The sequence below is a fragment of the Argiope bruennichi genome, chromosome 1 (genome assembly GCF_947563725.1).
Source record: "Argiope bruennichi chromosome 1, qqArgBrue1.1, whole genome shotgun sequence".
NCBI lineage: Eukaryota > Metazoa > Arthropoda > Arachnida > Araneae > Araneidae > Argiope > Argiope bruennichi.
Genome location: NC_079151.1, coordinates 87,165,388 through 87,186,899, shown reverse-complemented (window position 1 = coordinate 87,186,899; position 21,512 = coordinate 87,165,388). Strand labels below are relative to the sequence as shown.

At 25.7% G+C, this 21,512-nt stretch overlaps 1 protein-coding gene across 2 annotated transcripts; it reads left to right on the top strand.

Moving 5' to 3' along the window:
- The first annotated feature begins 1,296 nt into the window (after positions 1-1,296).
- Positions 1,297-18,909, top strand: LOC129969379 (DAZ-associated protein 2-like). Of its 2 annotated transcripts, none has more exons than XM_056083936.1 (5): positions 1,297-1,456; positions 3,192-3,362; positions 9,890-9,942; positions 13,095-13,250; positions 18,426-18,909. In XM_056083936.1, the coding sequence occupies exons 1-5, from the start codon at positions 1,438-1,440 to the stop codon at positions 18,552-18,554; spliced, it is 528 nt and encodes a 175-aa protein (XP_055939911.1). In that variant the 5' UTR covers positions 1,297-1,437; the 3' UTR covers positions 18,555-18,909. The 2 variants fall into 2 exon arrangements, with proteins under 2 accessions (XP_055939911.1, XP_055939920.1); XM_056083945.1 differs by having other exon boundaries at positions 1,306-1,456; positions 3,195-3,362.
- The last annotated feature ends 2,603 nt before the right edge of the window (positions 18,910-21,512 follow it).

Sequence of the window (21,512 nt, the reverse complement as noted above, 5' to 3'; positions counted from 1 at the left end):
ATATTATTAAATATTTATATGAAGTACTCAATATCAATATTTACTTAATCGAAAGAATTATAACACTATTGTAAGCACCACGATTGATTTTTCTCTATAACATCAATATTTTTCTCACTGAGAGAGAAGGGGGGCATAAAATAGATTTAATTCATAGCCTTCCCTTCAAAAAATTAATAGATTACTACAGGTTAATAGAAGTATTACGAAAGTAAGTGGCGCCTGGGGTAAATGTGATTTGTTCGCCTTCGGTTGTCATCAATTGCCTAATGAACAATGGCTCCCAATCACTTCAGAAAATATCACGGCACAAAAATACATTTTACACCGTTTGGAAATTAAAAGTGTGTGTGTGTGGGGGGGGGTGCTCTACGAACCAGATCGTTTGATTTAAAGCTACCAAACTCATATATATTTTGGAGGATGAGAATGTGCACTTCGGAGCGACTTTAAAATTTTGATTAATTAAAAATCAAGCTTTCGACGTTTATTCACGATAACTTCCTATTATCTAATAAAAATGAATTTAACATCATTTCGAAATTTAAAATTTATCTTTTTAATGATATTAATTTAATAGTCATGCAAATTTTTGCTAAATTTTGGCAATTTTTGAAAAAAATATTTTTTTGTTTAATTTCCATCAGTAGACAACATTGTTGCCCTAATTTTAAACCATTTTCATTGTTTCATCAGCTGATATCTCTACCATTGTTAAAAGTTAAAGAAGAAAAATTCGGTTTAATCTGTGTATAGTTCACAAAACAAATAAAAAAGTGAAGCTAACAGAAGAAAAAGATTGAACACCACACTTAAATTTTTATTAGCACTAAGATGTCATTGGAGTGGTCTCCATTAGAAAGGGGTAGATTGTATTTACTACATAATTCAATCATAAGCAAATTATAAGACAGACAACAAAATATAAATGTATTAAAAATGTACATATATTTTTTATTTTTATAGTTGAATCTTTCATTTTTTGAATTAAAAATGTTTTCATGGCTGATTTTCAATTAACCTCTTGTATAAGAATTTAATAAATAGTTTTACACATAGAACCACACTTCATAAAACTTGCAAAGCGAAAAAGTAACAACTGCAGAAGGGCTTGTCAAATGACCTCTATAAATTTTTAAATTTTTTACTATCTAACCATTATTTACTACAAAAAAATTATTTAAAATTGCTCAAATGTATGCAGTAACAAACATTCATCATTACACTCCTGCTGTAAGAAGTGCGTGTGGCGCAATTCACATTGAGATTCCTCGCATAATTCTACTCATTGGCGATGAAACATGGATGCCGAATTGGCAACCCTGTTAGATCCCTCAACCTCGAGTTAACCGAATTTCGCGAGTGTGTATAAACTTTGTGGAAAAGCCTAAATTTTCCGTGGGTTTGTTTTTAATATCGACAGTTTCACATGATTTGATGTCATCAGAAAAGAAAGGTTAGTGATTTAGGATATATTCCATGTTTTTAGGTCTCTAAATCGTATTTTCATTAGACTAATCAATAACGGAAAGATTTGCGAAATGAAATTAGACAACAACAAAAAAAAATGTTTAAAATGAACAGATCGAACTGCGTGCATTTTGTTTTCTTTGATTTCTTTTTTTACTTTGAATAAATCGTTCACATTTATCATAAATTCATCTAATGGTTATTATTTATTTACGATTTTATTTAATCCGTTTATTCAGTTTTAGTACCATCGTTAACCAAAAGATGGAATTGAATAACGGATTTTTCTCGAAATAAAAAAAAACAAACATAAGTAGATGAGTATAGCATATGATGGGGCATTTGAAATAAGATGTTTAAAGAAATGGTTAATTCTTTTTATTCATTAACATCGTAATTTATTGGTTTTCTATTTTCTCATTTTTCTATGGTTTGCGAAAAAAAGGGTGGGGTAGAGACATTTGGGGCGTGGGATTTTTCGTTTGTTTCGCGCATTTCAAAATTATTTTATATACCTAATTTATAAACTACAATACTTTTCTTAAATTGTATAAAATATGTAACTTTTCCTTTGACATTTATATGTTTCAAATTAAATTTTAAAATGTACAATTTAATCACAATTCTGTTAATGATTATTCACATCTATTAATGAAACATTTTCAGGTATTGAAGATTTTAATATTTAGATATTTCATATCTTGGATAATGAACATTGCTTAAATGTATAAGTGAATCCAATTTCATTATGATTATAAATTGTCAAAATTTGTGCTTTAGACTAGTAAAAAAAAAATGTTTTTGTATTATTTTTTTTATTTTGTAAACCTAGTAATCTGAATAAGATTCTAAACAAATTAATGTATATTAAATTTCATTTTGGAAAAAGCTTCTTATTACAGCAATGATTTTTTAAAAATTTTTATCTAAATTTCATCTGCAAAAACAATTTTTATTGATAGTTTAAAATTTTTATATGATATAAAATATAACAATAATATCACAAACACGATATATTACCCTCTGGTCTGTAGTTGTAAAACTTATATAAAATAAATGAAGACTTGAAATATTTGTCTATTCTTGTTACAATTTAAGTTTCTATACTTGACTTTTTTAATAAAAAATTGTATGAAATCTAAAATTAATCATAGCAATATGTTAATTTTTAGAAGAAAAAAAATGATTTAACAAAAGAAAATATCTTTCTATAGATTTTATTATTATGTTGTTTATTTTACTCTAGTGCATATGCCTTTTAATTGATAGATTATCACATTGCTGTTTATTTTATTAATTTTTAAATTTAGTAGTTTTCAGATTTAATTTTTGGTGATATTATAATTTTTTTATCATAATTATTACAAAATTTATACATTATTAAATTGGATCTTGCTATTGTAGAATTAATAAAATTAGAAATTTCATGAAATCGATTTGATTGAAAAGAATGGCCAAACTTCACCATTGATGAAACAATGTGTTCACCATAATGTATGTTAAAAACTTTCTGATGGTTTTTTTTTTCTAAATTTTTGCTTATTTTATTAATATTTATTACAGAAGAACATCAAATGATTGAGCTTTAAACCATTTTATATTTTTCACCCATTAAGATTAACTTTTCAGTTCTGAATGAAGAAAATAGCACTTATACAGGTGTAATGAACCTCTTGTATAATTGAATCATATTTTTTTATTTGTTTATTATTCTTTTCCAGCAGACTACCCAGGGGTAGGGGCTACTGCTCCCTCAGCGCCCACCTATATCAGCATTCCCAGTGCTGGCAGTCATCAGGTGACCATGGCCACCCCCTATGCTGCTGCTTACCCACCTCCTGCATATTCTTCCCCAGCTTACTTGCCTTCATCAGCTCCCACATACTTGCCTGGTAATGCTTTTTCTTTAAATCATCTATTATTAAAAACTTGTGAATTTGTGTCATATGTTGATAATTCTATCCTTATCAAAGAAAAAGTGGTTTTATTTTAATACTTTGCAAGTAGCAACTAATAATATGCTATAGTTTATAATACTAAACTCGGCAAGTAAATTTTCAAGTGACTTTTATTATTTGCTGATAAAAAATAATAATTAGATTTCTGAGTTGATATTAATATGTTTTTGATGAAGAAATCAGATATAACACATAACTAATTTTAGTTAAACTTTCGAATGAATTTTCTCAGCCACTTTTCCTGTTATTCCGTACTTCCATTTAAAAAAAAATCAGAAATAACATTGAACAGTAAAAAAAGGCATTATGAACAAGTAGAATATGCACATGCCCACAAAAGAAAATTGGAACTTCAATTGAAATTCAGCCCAAAGGAATTCCTCACTCCCGAGATAGGCATAATGATTGTCTTAGTGTTACTGTTGAATGAAAATTGTTGTATGGAAAGTTATTGATAGTTTTAAATATTGTGTGAAAAACTGAATTAATGATTAAATGTACAATGAAAAAAGTTTTAAGAGTATTGCCCTGCCGAGTTTAAGAGTATTCATTCTGTCGAAACTTTTATACTTTATTTTTCACAAACAAAGGAACTGTATGAAGATAATATTAAGTTTTTTTTTTTTTTTTTTTGAGAAATATGCTAGTCAATTTTGACTTAATAAAATCATTTCAATATCTAATTCTTTTTAATCCAAAAAAAAGTAGAAAAATTATTTTGCAATTACTTATATTATATCAAAAAAGTCAATAAGATCTTTTTCTAACCATAAGAGAATTTTCTACAAAGATTTAGAACTCCTCCCTATTATATCTTATATCAATAAACCTCATTATTTTATTCTATATACAGATATCTCTGAATTCATGGGCCAAGCTTGAAGGGTAGGTAAAATACTTAAAAAGAATTTTATATAGCAATATAGGGTCGGAAATGAAAAGTTTTGGTGGAAAAAATAAAAAGAGGAAATGAAAAGAAAGTTTTTTATTTACATAACATTACAATAAGCACACAAATGTACCATCACCAGCATCGATATAGGCCTGGTATTGTCTAGCAAGTGATCGGCATACTCTTTGGAAGATATCGGGTGTTTAAAAAACAGTTACAGCAATAACTAAAAGTTTTGAATTGCTATCCTCATTAGTCAGTTGGAATCTCGTAGATTTTACATTTTTCTGCTTTGTTTATACTTTTTATTTTACCACCTACACTTTTCATTTGTGACCTCATATTGCTATACAAAAATGGCTTCTTAATATGTATTTACTCTTAAAGTTTGGTCCATGAATTCAAGGACACCATGTATAATTTGTCCACTTTAATTGTCAAATTTTCAAAAAATCAAGGAATCATCAACTTTCTTCTTCAACAAATTTATTTAATTATTAAGAATACAATAGTTATCAAGTTTCAGATATTTCTGAATAGTCAAAAATGAAATGGTAAAATCTTAGATTCCCACAGGATAATTATTTCTAAATTGGATTACCACTTAAGATCTTATATGTAACCCAAAGTAATTTTATTAATAATTAATGAAAAAAAGCTTAATGTTACTCATCTTGTTAACATCAAATCAAGGCCCTACCAACTTTGTGATTAAGTTGCAATGAATATACTGTGCATAGTTAAATTTTTTAATTTAAATGAATACTTATCTTGCTAGTGTTGAATTACATGTCTTTTATCTAATTCCTAATATTCATGCTAAGAACCATTAACATGTGATAGTTCTAAAATTGTTTTAATTTTAAAATAGTTTGTAATATAATTCAGATTTTTTTTTTTTTTTTAGTTATGTAAATTTGTATGGATCTTAAAATTTTTTTAATTTCATCCTCAACCCAAAAGCAAATACATTTACTATATAATCATTACAAGAAATGAATACAGTTGCATATTTTAATATAACTAAGAGTCTTAAATATCTGATGGAATAGCTTTAATACTTAAACAGTACCAATAATCCAAAAGTATCCTCCTGTATTTATTTTATTTATTTATTTATTTTTACTATATCTTATAGTGTTTTGCCAAAATCATTCTTAAAACATCTGCTTTTAAATCAAGTATTTTTCCTTGAAACGAACAGTTTTTTATGTTCTCTTTGATGATATAAAATTTTTGAATAGTGTAAAATCATATCTCATTTTTAAATCATTTATGCAATCAGCATTGCCTATGTGTTTGCATATGAATTAATATTTCAATAAAATAATTTTTTTTGATTCCTGTAGTGTTTAAAGGGTTGATAAAGTTAACCCTTTTTTAACTAAGTTTTGAACTTTATAGCTTTTTCAAACCACACTAATAATTCTTAGTATGAATTTTATTATTTTTTAACTATTATTATTTTTGTTAAGTAATTATAGTTAGACTCTACAAAACTCTGTATTTAAAGTAGTGCTCCAATTTTTTTATTTTATTTTTCCAAGGAATTGATTTGAATAGCAAAAGGGATAATTAATAGTTTTTCTTAATTGCGAAGATTTGAATATGCAATGCCCAAATATGTTCCATTTGTGAATGAATATAATGAATTTTGTAAACTTCTGGAATTTCTTTTATGAAAAAGGAATTAGATGATTATTATGTACTTAAGTATTAACTACATGCCAATAGTAAACTTTTAACTTAACCGTATGTCATTTACAAACATGAAAGTAGCATGACATATTTGATGATTTATTTTGGTGATTAATCACAAGTTGTAATAAACATGACATTTTTATCTGTTAACACGCTGGTACCCAAAACAGTTATCCATAATTTTGCCATCAGGAAAACCGAGTGTTTTTATTATATTGCAATATTGGTATAGTATATATAATAGCTATTTTTTCTGTTTGGCAGCCATAAAAATATTTTATAGGTTTTTTTGTTTGTTTGTTGGTTGGTTGGTTCCTCAGTTTCATATTTATTGTTCTAATTGCCTTTTATATCATTTCACCTAAACGTGTAATTCCTTTCTTGAATTCCTTTGGAAATAAATTTTCTACCTTTCTTTTTGATATGTGTAGAAATAACAAATTATTTTCTTCTTATTTTAGAATTTAACTTAATTGTTATACAAACATCTTTTAGAATATAGTAACAGCATAACTTTTAAAAATCATATATACTTTGTTACCTTTTATGATAATTGGATTAGTATGTGTTTATCTTTTCTTATTTCTTCTTCTTTTTTCTTCTCTTCATAAGGAACAAATTCAAATTGTTTTAAGATCAGTGATGTAAATTGATAGTTTTGATATCATAGAATTTCAAAATAGGGCTATTTTTAAAAAAAAAACTTCCATCAAAAATCTATATTTTGTTACTATTAGAATCATGTCTAATAAGTTTCTGGAATAACAGTAATAATGTATCTTAAATAATTTTAAGTTGTTTGAAGGTTATTTATTTCTTTAAAAGATATACCATCTATTATTTTATGAAATTGAAATCTGATTATTTATTTTATTTATGATTTCACTATGCAACTACTTTTTGCAATTTTCATATCAATTAATTTCTTTTGATTTATTAAAAGTTATACAACAGATGTTTTCTAGTACGATTTCTTTCATATTTTGCATTCTATTGAATTCAAACAAATATTTTTTCCTTTGCTTAGCATTCAACTGATTTAGTGTCGAAAAAAATTTAAGGTATCAAACTGTTATTTGTAAATTCCATAAATATAGTTTTTTTTTTTTTTTAATAATTCCTTTCTGATTGGTATTATATTATGCATATACGTTTTAGTTAATAAAACTATCTACTAGGAGAATATCTATGAATATTCTCTTCTATTTATAAATAATGTAATATTATACTTAATAAAACTGTTTCTCACACTTAAAATTATAACAAATTATCGCAGTGCATTTTGAAATTATCAATCCTTTAATTGTTATATTCAGATTTTTTTACTGTCACTTTCTTAGTTATCTGCCGAGTAGACCAGTCATTTTTTAATATTGTTGCCATTTATTTCCAAATAAATTACACACTACTTATTGATATTCTTGCTAAAAATCTCAATCATTCAATTTGTATTTAAAAATACAGTTTGTCATCTTTCCCCCCCCCCCCCCCCTTTCTTTTCTTTTTGCTTTGAGATCGTAGCTTGAATAATTGAGAATTTGGAGTGTTACATTTTTTTTATGACATTATCTTCTTTTTGTCTCTTTAAAAATTTATAACCTATTTATTTTTTAATAATCCCTATAAGCTTTCATGTAATGTTCTTGAAAGGTTCTTTGATGCTTCTAAATTGTTTTGTTCCTTCCAAATGATATCATTTATCTGTTAGCACAGAAATTCCTTATTTTGATTTTGTTATGTGTATGATAAAAACTTTGTAAAATGAACAAGCAATAAGTTCTTTAAATGATTTTTTTTTTCTGAATAATTTCTAAGAAAAGAGTTTTTAGTAGAAATTACAATTTCTTTGTTATTTTGTGACCTTTAAGGGACACATTTGGAATAGTGCTGAAAACAGGAAAAAAGAGGATGAAAGTGTATTTAAAGTTTGTATAATTTCAAATGAAATTTTTCATAAATTTAGCTGAGATTTTATCTAAATTTTCATTTATTTATAAGTGCAAGCAAAAGCAAATATGCCTAAAAAGCATAAGGAACAAAAAAAAAAAAAAAAAAAAAAAAGTGCAATTTAAAAATTAAAATGAATTTTATTTTCAAATTGTTAGAAAATGATTAATATTGTAAATGCATTTAAATTATGATATACTATTTGCCTCAGACTACTAGGTTATTAGAAGTATTAATTATTAATGGTTAGCTAGGAATATTAGTTATATTCATTTCCTTATAATTGTTTAGGCAACTGCAGGTTCATGATTTTGCTGAATTGTTTAACATTACATTCTTTTTGTTTTAACTGTCTTATTAGACTTAAGTTCTATTTATTGTATAGAACTGGTAAGCCTTAAGCATGTTTGTGGACATGAGTTCTCTATATTGATTAAAAAGACATAAATATATAGAATGTCATTCTCTATATTGCTGCAATAGAATGCCATTCTCTATAGCCTTTCCACATAGCCTTAATTAAAAAAAAATATTTTGTATACACTAAATCATTTGCTATCAACTTCATTCAGATTTTTCATTTTCATCTTTTCTTTCTCCCATAAAGTATTAAAATGTAAATTCTGTACTTTTTTCTTCGAGCGTATATTGTTATTTTTACTTTTTTGTTTTATCCATTTTAAGTACATACTATCATAAATAACAAAGTATATATTGCTATTCATTAAAGCAGTAATTTTATCTTCCGAGCAGATTCTTTCTTGTTAATTTGACTCTTATGGTATTTTTGGTTTTTGACTGTTATATTTTTTTAATTTAGCAAGCGTTTCCTCTTGTGTTTTTATTTTTCCCATTTATGAAAGGATTATTATGCATTATGAAAGTTTCTTGCAATCATGGTTTTCACTTAGATTTATAGTATTTATCATAAACTTTTAAGTCCAGTGCTTTACTCATTTCTAGAAATAATCTATTAAACCTCTTGTAAGATAGTCACCGAAACTTCCATTTCGTAGTTTTTTGCATTTCAATATATTCTACAACTGAAAAATTGATATTATTTATTTCAGATTTCTTAAATCTTTTGTAAATAATAACTGGCTTGTAACCATTGGCAAACAAAATCAAATGTTTTTTGTTACTCGAAATGGTTTGTTCATTCTCTACTGATTGATTACTTTGCAATGCACCTTCAAGTCAATCATTTACATCTAATAGAGTTTCTATTTTCTAGATGCCATAATTCAACTTATTTCATTGATCATTTCTTAGAAAATTATGATTATATATTTTTGTTGACAGATAAATTTAGTTAACAATCTATAGAAAATTTGGAAAAGGAGCAAAAAAAAATTTTAATATGTTGTTATAACTCTTGATTGATTCAAGAGAATATAGCAATTTTATTTTCTCCATGTAAAAATAAATAAATGGCTATATATGCATTAAAGAACAGCTCCATACATTTTAATATAGAAATATTCTCTCTGTAAAGTAATACTTATAGATACTTGGATACTTACAAAAAGATAATTTCGTTTTTGTTGGTACATGATAATGAAAACTTACACCAATTCTTTTTTGTTTTTGCATAAAAATTATGCTTTTTTTATACTTAAGTACACATTAATATATTCTTATTCATAAACATTAAAGTATTTGTTTAACATTAAAGTAAAGTTTTATTGTTTTCGCTGTTAATTTTTATGTATTTAAATATTAATGTATAACGTTCTGGTAGATTTCCAAGCTTACAGTCTAGATGATTAATCTTTTCATTTATGTTGCAAATTTCCATTTATTATTGAAAGGAGAAAAGTGCATTAAATTTTGCATTATTTTAGTTTAGCAGTTGTATTTTATATCATATATTTCAGTTCATAACAAAATTTGTATTTCTAAAGTAATTGTATCATTTCAGCTTCTTACGCAGCTGCACCCTTGCAACATCATCTTCCATATGGCACAGTAAGCGTAAGTTTTGCTATTGCTATTTTTGCCTTTCTTTAATATATATTCATAAAAATTTGAAGTCCATGTTAAATTATAGTTTAAACTATGCAAAGTATTCTGATGTAAAATTATTTGCTACTACCTGGCTTAGGAAAATCTTTAAATGTATAACTATAAATATATTATATCAATTAAATTTTTATAATTTTTAGCTGTCATAATTTAATAAAAACTTAGGTGAATTTTTGGTAAAGATTGATAATGAAGATCAGAATGTCTTTATAGTTTGCTTCACTTTATAGAATTGTATAAATTATGGATGCTTATTTGCTGACTAAATTATGCTAAGATTGTGGTTATGATTTTGCCAAATTCATGAAATATGAATGTGAAAATAAATAATAGCAGTAACATATATTTTGGTAAACTTGAATATTTTAGTTGCTTGGCCAATGAATGTGTAGAGCTGCTATAATAATATATCAAACTATGTAGTGTTTCTAAAATTTCATTACTTAACAAAAAGATGCTTTTGTGATATATAGCAAACCAAACATTAGATTTAAATTTTTAAAAATTTGGATTAAAATTACTTTTGTCTTTTTTATTTTCCATTCATAAAGCATTTAATTGCTGTGTTTATTTTATCCAAAACATTCTTGCTCTGTGTGTTCTTTAGAAACTACACACATTTAGATGCTTGAATGTATATCAAATGATGAAACTCGTTTTTTTAACTATAGATTTTTCAAAATAATTTTTTTTTTATTATTATTATTATTTTGTTATGCAAATTCAGAAATATAATACGGACCGGGATAGCCTGGTTGGTAGGGCGTTGGATTCGTGTCCCTTGGGTTGCAGGTTCGAACCCCATCGGCTAAAGACTCTCCGTGTGTGTGGTGGCTGGCGCACGTATAAATCTGTCGTTGTCACAAAGTCTTCCATGTCGAGAGTAATACCAATGGGAGTGCTGGATCAGGGGTGACCCTTCTCTGATTCAGGTCTAAATTACGATCTGTGGATGAGTGAAGAAAATGCATGAATGAAGTCTGTCCCGTAAAAACTGTTGCAATGCATTATTCTTGGCTCTACACGGCGCTATTGAAACAAGAAATGCTCTCTTGGATTAAAATTTCTGACTTCGTCTGCAGGTTTGTCTATAACAAGTGCCATGCAAAAAACAAAAACTACAAAAAAAAAAAATACAATACAGCAGATACAATTACTGGTACAACACGGTTTAATTCATTACCCCTTAGATTTGTGGACAATGTAAATTGCAAAATTGCCCAAAATAAAACTATGTTAATAAAAAAAAATTACCATTAATTTTCAAAAAATTATACTTTTGAAATTTTTATGCGACCCCTCTAGACAAATTTTGTCTATTAGAAAGTTTTTATTTGAGGTCCAATACGATCATTAGGGAAAACTGTATATCTTTAAAACCAAATGAATTATGATACAGAAGGGAAAAAATGACTGCTGGAAATCATCACTTAAAATGCTGTTTTTCTCCCCGGTATAAATAGCGGCATATACAAATTGATATTGGAATGCTTTAGATAGACAGTGGTGGGAAATGATCTTGTTGATTGATGAGATCAGAGTAGATGGTTGACAGGAAGAGTATACAGTATTGTCTGTTTCTTTCTGTACAATCGATTTCTCCCAGGGCCAAGCCTCAGATGAAATGAACCAGTAGTTCTTAATCATCTCATCATCTAATAAACAAATATGTGTGAAATTTCAGACAAATTTTTCCATCCAAATCCCTTAGAAGTTACTAATAATTTTTACTGCACATTGAATAAGTCATTGCTGATTTCAATAACTCGACATTTGTTAAAATTACCATAATTATTCACAAACAGTTTTGTATTGTTAATTTGAGAATATGAAGCTAAACATTTATAAATGATTTTCAGTCTCTATTTTGACATGAATAAGTAAAGTTTGGTTGAGGTGTATTAAAAAGGAATAATTCTGAGATTACATAAATAAATTGAAAAAGATATCGTCTGCATTTCAATATGCAATTAAAAAAATATTTTATCATAAATGTTTGAAATGGGCTAAATTACAGTTAAATAAATTAAAGTAAATTGTTTGCAAATTTAATTTATTCGAATGTTGTTTTGAAAAATTATGATAACTTTAGACAATAAATTACTTGCATGTATTTATTTTGTATTTTCATTTTTACAAATCAAAAATGCAGTCAGAACACAAACATGCCTTAAACAGATAAAAAAGTTTTTAATATAAATATTATCATACAATTTATCTTTTTATAAGATGTAAACAAATTTTATTTCTATTTTAGTATATGATCCCTATGCAATGCTTTCAATTTTCAATTCATATAACTCATTCAGTTTTAAAGATACAAGTATATGGGTTTTTTTATAATAATGTTGTTGCATAAAAAATTAAAGCTTTCTAATTGACTAAATTTGTCTAGAGGAATGGCATAAAAATTTTAAAACTTTAACATTTGGAAGATTAAGGGGAAAAAATTTTATGAACATGGTGTTATTCTGTATTTTAAACTACTTTGCAATTACAGTTATCTCTAATAGGTAAAGTATTAAGTTGCATTTCAGTCTTTTTTGTGATCCTGTATGTATGTATGCATATATATATATAAACACATAATTTTTTGAAGCAGTTTTTCATGGCCGAAGAGAGAGAAGACACTTTTAAATTTTAAACCTTGTTTTATATTCCATTCCGGCATAATTTATGTACATGCGAGATGCGATGTGGCGCTTCAACATCACAGCACAAAAGTGAAAAAGGACAGAAATATTCATCCCCGGTCATTATATACCATGAGATTCTGAAGAATTTGTTTAGGTTAATAAATTTTTGTCCCTTCACTTGAACTGTTGATATAAGCATTTTTAAAGAGCTTCTGTTAATTAAATAAAAAAAAAGGTAGAATAGGATCAGGAAACAAGAGAACATTTTAGAATTAAGTTAATATGGGTTAAATTAAGCTAAAAATTAGGAAATTAATTATTTAAATTAGATTTTAAAATATCATTATATATATATATATGCTAATCACTTTATTATAATTTGTTATCTTACTATAACAAAATAAATTACTAACTTTCTATGGCTTTTCTTGAATATATATCTAATGGATAAATTATTCTTTTTAGGTTGCTCCCAACATTACAGCATATGGTGTTCCACCAACTTATCTACCACAGCTAACCCAAGTGTATTCTGCCAGACCTGGTACTGTATATGTTCCAGCAGCAGCTGCATATGATGCTGGAGCTCGGTTTGATGGACATGCAATGCCCATTGTACCTGTAAGTAATCTTATTTAGATTTCATCTTTTTATATATATATATTATTTTATGATTGAATTATCCTAAACTATGAGGGTTTTTTTTCCCTTCCGTGTTTTTTTGGTTTTTTTTAATCATTATTTTGATAGTTTATTCTTTACATTTTGGAAAATGAGGTTACTTATAAATGCCGAATAAAGAAGATTCATGGAGGATTTTTTCATGTGCATTAAAATAATTTTAATAAGAAAGATTCTATGTATATTTGAAATTTTAATAAAGTATATTAAGAAGTTGATTTTTTTATTTCATTGCATGTAATATTTTCTTTTCTTTTTTTTTTTTAAATCTTCTTATTCCTTTTTTTTTAATAGAGGTTTCTATATGTTATTGTCAGGAAGTTTAATTTTATATTTTTAGTAGCTTGAATTATGAAGTAAAACATTTATCTTATGAAAATGAAGGGTTAAATACACATGTATGGCAAATTATTTTTCTGTTTGAGCTGTTAAATGCTTAAATTCGATTTCTTCAGTATTATATAAAAATGCTCCTTGAGTCATGAATCCGTTTTAAAATTACTGATAAATAAATAAGACTCAATAATGCTTTCACTAATAATTCAAATTCATTTAATATAATTTTTACTTGCTAGAGAAATTTTTGCTATTGCTTTTATTAAAAATATTCTACTTTATTATTTTTTTTTTTTTAATTTCCGATATTTTTGAAATGTGGAATTTGTTTGCTAGTAAAATAATAATAATAATTAATAAGCAGAAAATGCATAGGATTTTACTACTTTTGCATTTACAGTCATAAGAGTTAAGTATATATTTTGTTCAAAATATTGAACTTATGATGAAAATATATAACTTCAGAAAAGTATCGAGTAATAACTTAAATGATAAAATGAAAATTTTTCAGAGCTATTAAAATTTAATTTTTTTTTTCAAATATAAATTTAAATTTTCTCACAGTATTTTAAATTTCCCTTCACTGTATTATACAATATTTTAGCCATGTTTGTATGATAGCTGTTTTTAACTAGATGTTTATATATCCATTTTACTTCATGCAGGTAAAAATATATTTACAAATCTAATACAATAGCAAATAATATATATATATATATATATATATATATATATATATATATATATATATTGTACAGTAATGTAATAAGAATGCCAAATGTCTGATAGAAATTTATGTTTTTATTATGAAAAAAGATCGGCATATACAACAAATTTTACAAATAATAAACTTTTTTATTTATTTATTTATGCCTACCTGATTCCTTAAATTAATAAATCCTTAAATTAATAATTTTGAAAAGAAGAAAAATTTTACACTGTATACAGTTTGGACTTTATTTAATATGTGTTTTCCTCTGTTATTTTATTGGTACCAATACGCCTACTTCAAAGAGTTAAGGTGCATGGATTGCATTAGAATAAAGACAATACAATAATTTATTGATCTACTGCACATTTTGATAGTTTAAAATTGTTTCCATGTCCACCATATACGAGTAAAACTGGTTTTGGTAGATTTTTAATATATGTGGAAAATATGCAATCCTTTGTTCACAGATTATCAATCATACATTCTTATTCAGTGTAATCATATATGGCATCAGAAGGTCCACTATGGATCCATACAAGATGTATAGTTTTGTACACAATGAAACATGGCAAGTGTTTTTCACCAATTGACACATAAAAAGAGATCAAGATTTAGTATAAAGTCATTAAGTAGTTTTTTTTTTTTTTTTATGGAAGTAATTTTTCTATAGTTTTCAACAATGCATTTCAGATCTTTCTTATCATGAAAATACTCATACTTTTCCATAAATTCAAGAATTATGCACTCCCTTTTATAAAAGAAAATTTCCTAATTTTTCTGTTCCTCTATGTGTAGAGTTTCATGTGATTCATCTCCTTAAATGTCTTGTGAAAAGATGAAAATTTTTATGCATTTTATATGGATTAAAAAAGCAATCTGCATATGCTATTTTAGCTTCCTACAAGTAAACTTTTCCTCACATGCAAAAGTTTTACGTCTGTATGTTATGATTGCCCCTTGTCTGAAATTTGAGTAGAGATAATACAAATATTCTTTAAAAATTCTTATTCTTTACAAAAAAGTGCAATATTTATAATTATGGCTGTTTTGGTGTTATGTGTTGATAGACAATGTTGTATTGTTGATGCTAAAAAGTGGCTTTTGACTCTTATATTATCATAAGCTGTATTAAACTGTTGAAAATAGATTTAAATGATCAAAAATAAAGAAATTTTTGTATTTAACTAATATATATAATGTGCAAATAAAGACGTAGAATTCTAAATTAAGTACATTATTAGCTCATTACTATTTATATTGACTAAAAATATTTGTTTTATTTAACATAATAGCTAGCTATTACATAAAATAATTGTTTCATTGATATTTAATTCAAATAAAAAATTTCATTCATGATAAAGAGAAAAGTTATGTTGTGTCTAAGCTATCTATATAAGGGTCAGAATTCTAAGCTTAATCACATGTACATTTTACTGCATTTCAAAATATAATATTAGAAAATAAAATAAAAAACACACCCTCCCCTATTAAATTGAAGCTGCCACGGAAATGTTCCAAACAAATATCCCACTGAAAAAGAATTCTTTAATAATCTGGACAGTAGAAGTTTAAACACCTAATATGCAACATAAAATTGCACATTTCTACTTAATTTATTGTAGCCAGTATATCAATGGGGAATGGAAGTCAGAAGAGCCAATCGGAAAAACAATTTAAAAAGTTGTGAATGTAATTTAGTATATGTTATGTTATAGACCATGTATTTTAACTACGCATTTTATACCATTGCTCATTTTAACCCATCCGATCCTATTATATGATATTTTGTGAATGATCATCTATATTTCAAATATTTATTATTTAATTCAAAATATTCAAATTTGGGTTCTCTTTTTCCCCTGTAAAGAGAAATCATTTTATATATTGTTTTGTTATTAAGTGGTAATCAAAATAGTTTTATACTTTCTTTTAAAATCTAAAGATTAGTTTGTAATGAACAATAGTTGATTGTTTACATAATTTTTAACCTGTGTATGATTATAAAAATCGTTCAAATTGGTTTTATTGGTTCCTTCAGACTATGTGCCAAACTTTTACTTTTGATATTCCAATAAATTAATACAATTATGATTAACACTCAGAAAAAATTCATATGTACAGCTAGACTTCTTTGCTGGTTATTCTTGGATAATTAATCAGAATTAAATTAAAGCAGAATAAAAATTTATGTTAAGTGCCTTACTTAATTTTTTTTCTTGAAATATACTTTAATAAAATTTTAATTTAATGCAATAGAAAAGTGACACTGAAATAATGTTTATAAATCATAGTACAGATTGTAAATATGGTTAACAAATAAAATTGACTTAATACCAAACTTTAATTATGTTTGTCAAAAGTAATGATAGTTATTCATATTCCCAGCAGAAAATGTTTTATAATAAATTATTGATAATTGAGACTTAGATTATCTCAGTAGCAAATTTTCTAAGAAAATCCAATATTATTCACTATAGTTTTTCATCTTTCTTCTTGCATCTTTTGTATTGTTTAACTTATCTTCTCTCGGCATTCTTATTTAGGGATTTATATTTTACAGAGGAAATGGCAGTTTTAATATATCCAGAATTCTAGATTTTTTTTTTTTTTTTTTTTTTTTTAATTCTAAAGTTCAGATTTCCTAAATTTGTTCAATGTAAATTCATTATTTTTCTTATATTTTGTTTTAGAAAAAATAAATACCTTTTAGAGATTGATCATATGAATGATATTATAACTGAATCCAGATATCTATGAATATGGAGATGAAATAGTGAAATACTAATATTCTCATTAACAAAAATACATTCAAACTTTTTCAATATGAAGTCCTGTTAAGAAAGATTTTAATATTAGGCATTCGTAACAAAATTCTTTATCTTATAAGAATATTCTGTACAGTCACATATCTCTAATATATTTTAATCTAATACTTTATGACAGGGTTTCCAAACATTTGTGATAAAATCTTGAATGTATATGTATGTACCTTTCCTTAATTACAAAAATGCGATGTGGCTTAAATCAGTAAATCTTCAGAAATATTTTTGCAAAATTATATTTAATAATAAATCCTATTCTTTATATAATCTTTTTGGCCAATAAATGTGTTGAAAAATATGTGTGTGTCTGAAAAAAAATTTAATATGCCAAGAATAAAGTGAATTGCAAAATTTGGTATCTGAAAAGAGGGTTTCAGTCTTTAAAAGTTGGGAAGCCCCTGCTTTAAGAGATAAATAAAAATATATTGTGTGTATCAAAAGTTTTCCAATTAATTAAAAGAAATTAGCATTTCAATTCTTAATTTGTAATTTGTTTTTTCTCTCTCCATACAGGAGAGAGAAGAGCAATTTTTTTTTTAAATATTTAGTTAACACAAAGGTATGCTACTGTAAGAATATAATATATATATATATATATATATACAGAAATTTATACTGTTTTCCTTATTATAGAATTTGTTGTATATAAAGTAGTAGAAATTAAATTTGTAATTTGTTCTTGCTCCCTGGAATTTTGAAATAGGATCACAGGCTCCCAGTTTGATACTAAATATAAAATCGTGTTCATTCTAATCATGACACAACAGATAGTTTCTAATCCATTATAAATGGGCATATATTTGCAACTGATAAATTGCTTTCATTGAGATAAAGAATAATATTTTATGTTGTTTGAATTAATAAATGTATTAATGAAAAAATTGCAAATAAATTTTTATGGAATCCTGTGGTTGTATTAGTCATATTTAATAAATATTCCTGACACACTGTTGTAGTTAAATGAAGAAGTTCCACTCTATTCAATAAAAAGTTATGAAGTTTTGAATAACATTATTTTAAACCATAAAAAGTTGTCATATGATTGACAGATCTTCCTTGAGGCATTAAAATGTTTAAGTTAGTGATGTTCATAACTCATTCCTTCATGAAATTTTAAGTATTTTTCATTAAGTAAGTGTTTGGCTTTAATTAAAGTAGACACCTTTTATTTTCACTTTGTCCAGTATTTAACATGTAACAATATTTAAAATACTGTGGCTAATAAAGTGTTTTCTATTCATGCAGCCTCCACCTCCTGGTGTGGCTCCAAATGCTGCTCAACTAGCAATGATGCAAGGTAATCCTGTGGTTCTTAGCCAACAGAAGAACAGTTTCCTGAGTGGGGGGAGTGGAGCTGGATTCACGTTCTGGTAGTCACAAATATCAGGATGTGTGTGACGAGTTGTAGAGGAGAGCTCACAATTTTCTAGGCAAGCTATGCAACGTTTGGGGCACAATTGTTGAGCCAAGGCGACTTTATGCAATGCATTTTTCTAAAAGAAGAAAACAAAAACAACATAACCCATCTCACAGAAATTATAGGGCCTAAGTTATCTCTTCCCCGTGTTTCATTGTAAATTATGAATGCCTGATTGCATATATATTATATATTCTATAGCAGCTTAAATTATATACATATATATTTAAATGTGTATATATTTGAGCATTTTTTTGTTTATTTTGTAAACTAAGACCGTAGAATTAAAAAGAATAAATGTAAAAAGTAGTTTTTCCTTGTACTGATCCTTTATTTTTTCAGTACATGTATTGGAACCAGCACGACAGTAATAAAGGTGCTATTTATAGCAATACAAAATGACAGTGATTTATATATTCATAAGAATACCAGTGAGATGTAATGAGTTAATGAATCAAAACTGTGTTGGAATTCCTTTTAATGATAAAATTCTGTATTTAAAATTTTATAATTCATTAAATTTTGTTATTTTTATTTTAATTTAAAAGTTTTAAAATAATGTTGACATGTTTATATTATACACATTTAAAGATTCTAATAAAGAAACCCTTTACTGTAATCTATGCATTGGTCTCTATAAATATTTTGAGTCAATGGATAGTTTCTTTTGCATGCATGATTCTTGATTGTTTTATACAGTTTGGGAGCATTAATGTTTGTTAAATTTGTTATGTTCTTAATTTTATATGATAGAAATAAAAATACCATGAAACAAATCATGAGTTTAATGGGAAAAAATGCTATTTTATTGGTTTTGAATTATTTTCTTTCTCTGAGTTTAATTTTGTTTATTTCATTAAAAATGCATACTTTTATAATAAATTCTTTGTTTACAAAACTGCAAAGGAGATAAATATATACATGAATATTTATGCATCATTTCAGGAATACATAATAATTCTTCAAATGTTTATTATCAAACTACATTAGTGTAATACCTGAATTTATAATATATACTGCAAAATAGTATCTTACCTAATTCTTTTCAAGTAAATTCACTAATAATTTTCAAGTTTTTAAAATAGGAAGGGAAATGTTACTCATTCAAGAGATTTAAATGGTTATTTTTATTTTAAACTTCATGATACAATATTTTGTTCATTTTTCTAAAATGTCATATTACTTATATCTTCAATTATTATAAGAGAAATATATTTTCAGCTTTCAGAAAAATACATAATGAGTTACTGGAAACAAGAAGCACAGTTTAAATCATGATTCAATTATAACACTTATACTTATAAATTGATAGCTAGATTCTAAATATTACATTATAGAGTAGTCGAGTAGGCATATTATTAGATTTTAAATGCATCACTTTCTCATATGAAATAAATTGGAACTTGTAACTTCTTGATCATAATATCAATTACAGTAATCTAATACAAAAAAGTTTTTTTTTTTTTAATACTTAATAGTAGAGATGGGTAACATATTTTAAATTGTAGATATTTAACAAGTCATATTTTATTATAATATGTATCTAAAATACAGAAATGATATGTCAATCCTAATTGAAGTTTCAACTAATATTTCCAAAGCAATGGTACATGTACATTTGGGAAAAAAATGAGATCCATATCACATTGCAAGTGTGTGTAAAAAATTATTTCAAAGCTGAAACATCTCACACTTTAATTATAGATCCATTTATTTGCAAATTCATTGTGGCTAACAACAAAAACAGCTGTCAGTAAGCGGATCAAGCAGTTTAATGTCTATGAATGTTAAATTTTCAAACATTGTGCTTTAGCTTGCATTCAACATATGTACAAAATAATGTTTAATTGTTTAACAGGCAACATCCCTTATCTCGATTCCCAATTTTTTGTAAGAAAACATTTTCTCAATCGATTATAATTTTTCTTTTCATATCTGATATGAATTTGATTTCTCATGCTCATATCAGATGTGAAAAAAAAAATTTCATTATTGATTCATTCAACCTTTTTCCTTCTTTAATAAAAGTTTGGAAATTGTGATTATAATTGTTGCTTTAGAAGTAGCACAACCTATTTGCTCTCAATTACATAACAAAATCAATATAAGTATGGAGAACATTTAATTTTTAATTCATTTGAAGTATGATTTTAAAACATAAAAGTAACAGTAGTTATGTGATCCCTACTATTGCAGAAAGAAAAAAAAAGGGACTAGGTAGAAGTGCCAATAAACTGTCAATATGAATGTTGCACAATAAATGAACGAATATTAATATATTTTTAAAAACGAAATTAAATTATACAGAATAGAAACTTATTTTTAATAATATAATCAAGGTGAATGAGTAACCATATAAAAGAAAAAAAAACATTAGAATGTTCCAATAATAAACTTTAAAGATTATGTTTCATCACTAAAAAAATATATATAAGAGAAAAAAAAATAATCTTTACTGTCAAGTTAAAATATAAAATTATTACTAAAATCCAAAAACAATTATTGGCTAATACAATTAAAAAATATGAATATAACGCATACCTCACATCATACTAAGAAAACAAAGTTTTTTCTTTTTAACTCATTTGCATTGTTAGGGCTAAAATACAGATACTAAAAAGAAAGGTTTCAATATGTAGGAAATTTTAAAAATTTATTTTTTGGAGAAAGCAGTTTTAATATCTTATTTATTGAGAATATGCATTACAAAATGTAAATAAAAGATCTGATTTGGTATCAATTTCAGAAGGAAGTAAATTTTTAAAACCAATATTTTCAACTGAAAAAAAAAAGCATATCATTAATCATTTGGATAGAGCAATAAAATAATTGGAATTCAACATCAAAGCTATTTGAAATAAAATTTAAAACTAATTTCTTAATATCTGTTAAAATTAGGAAATGCATTTTATTAA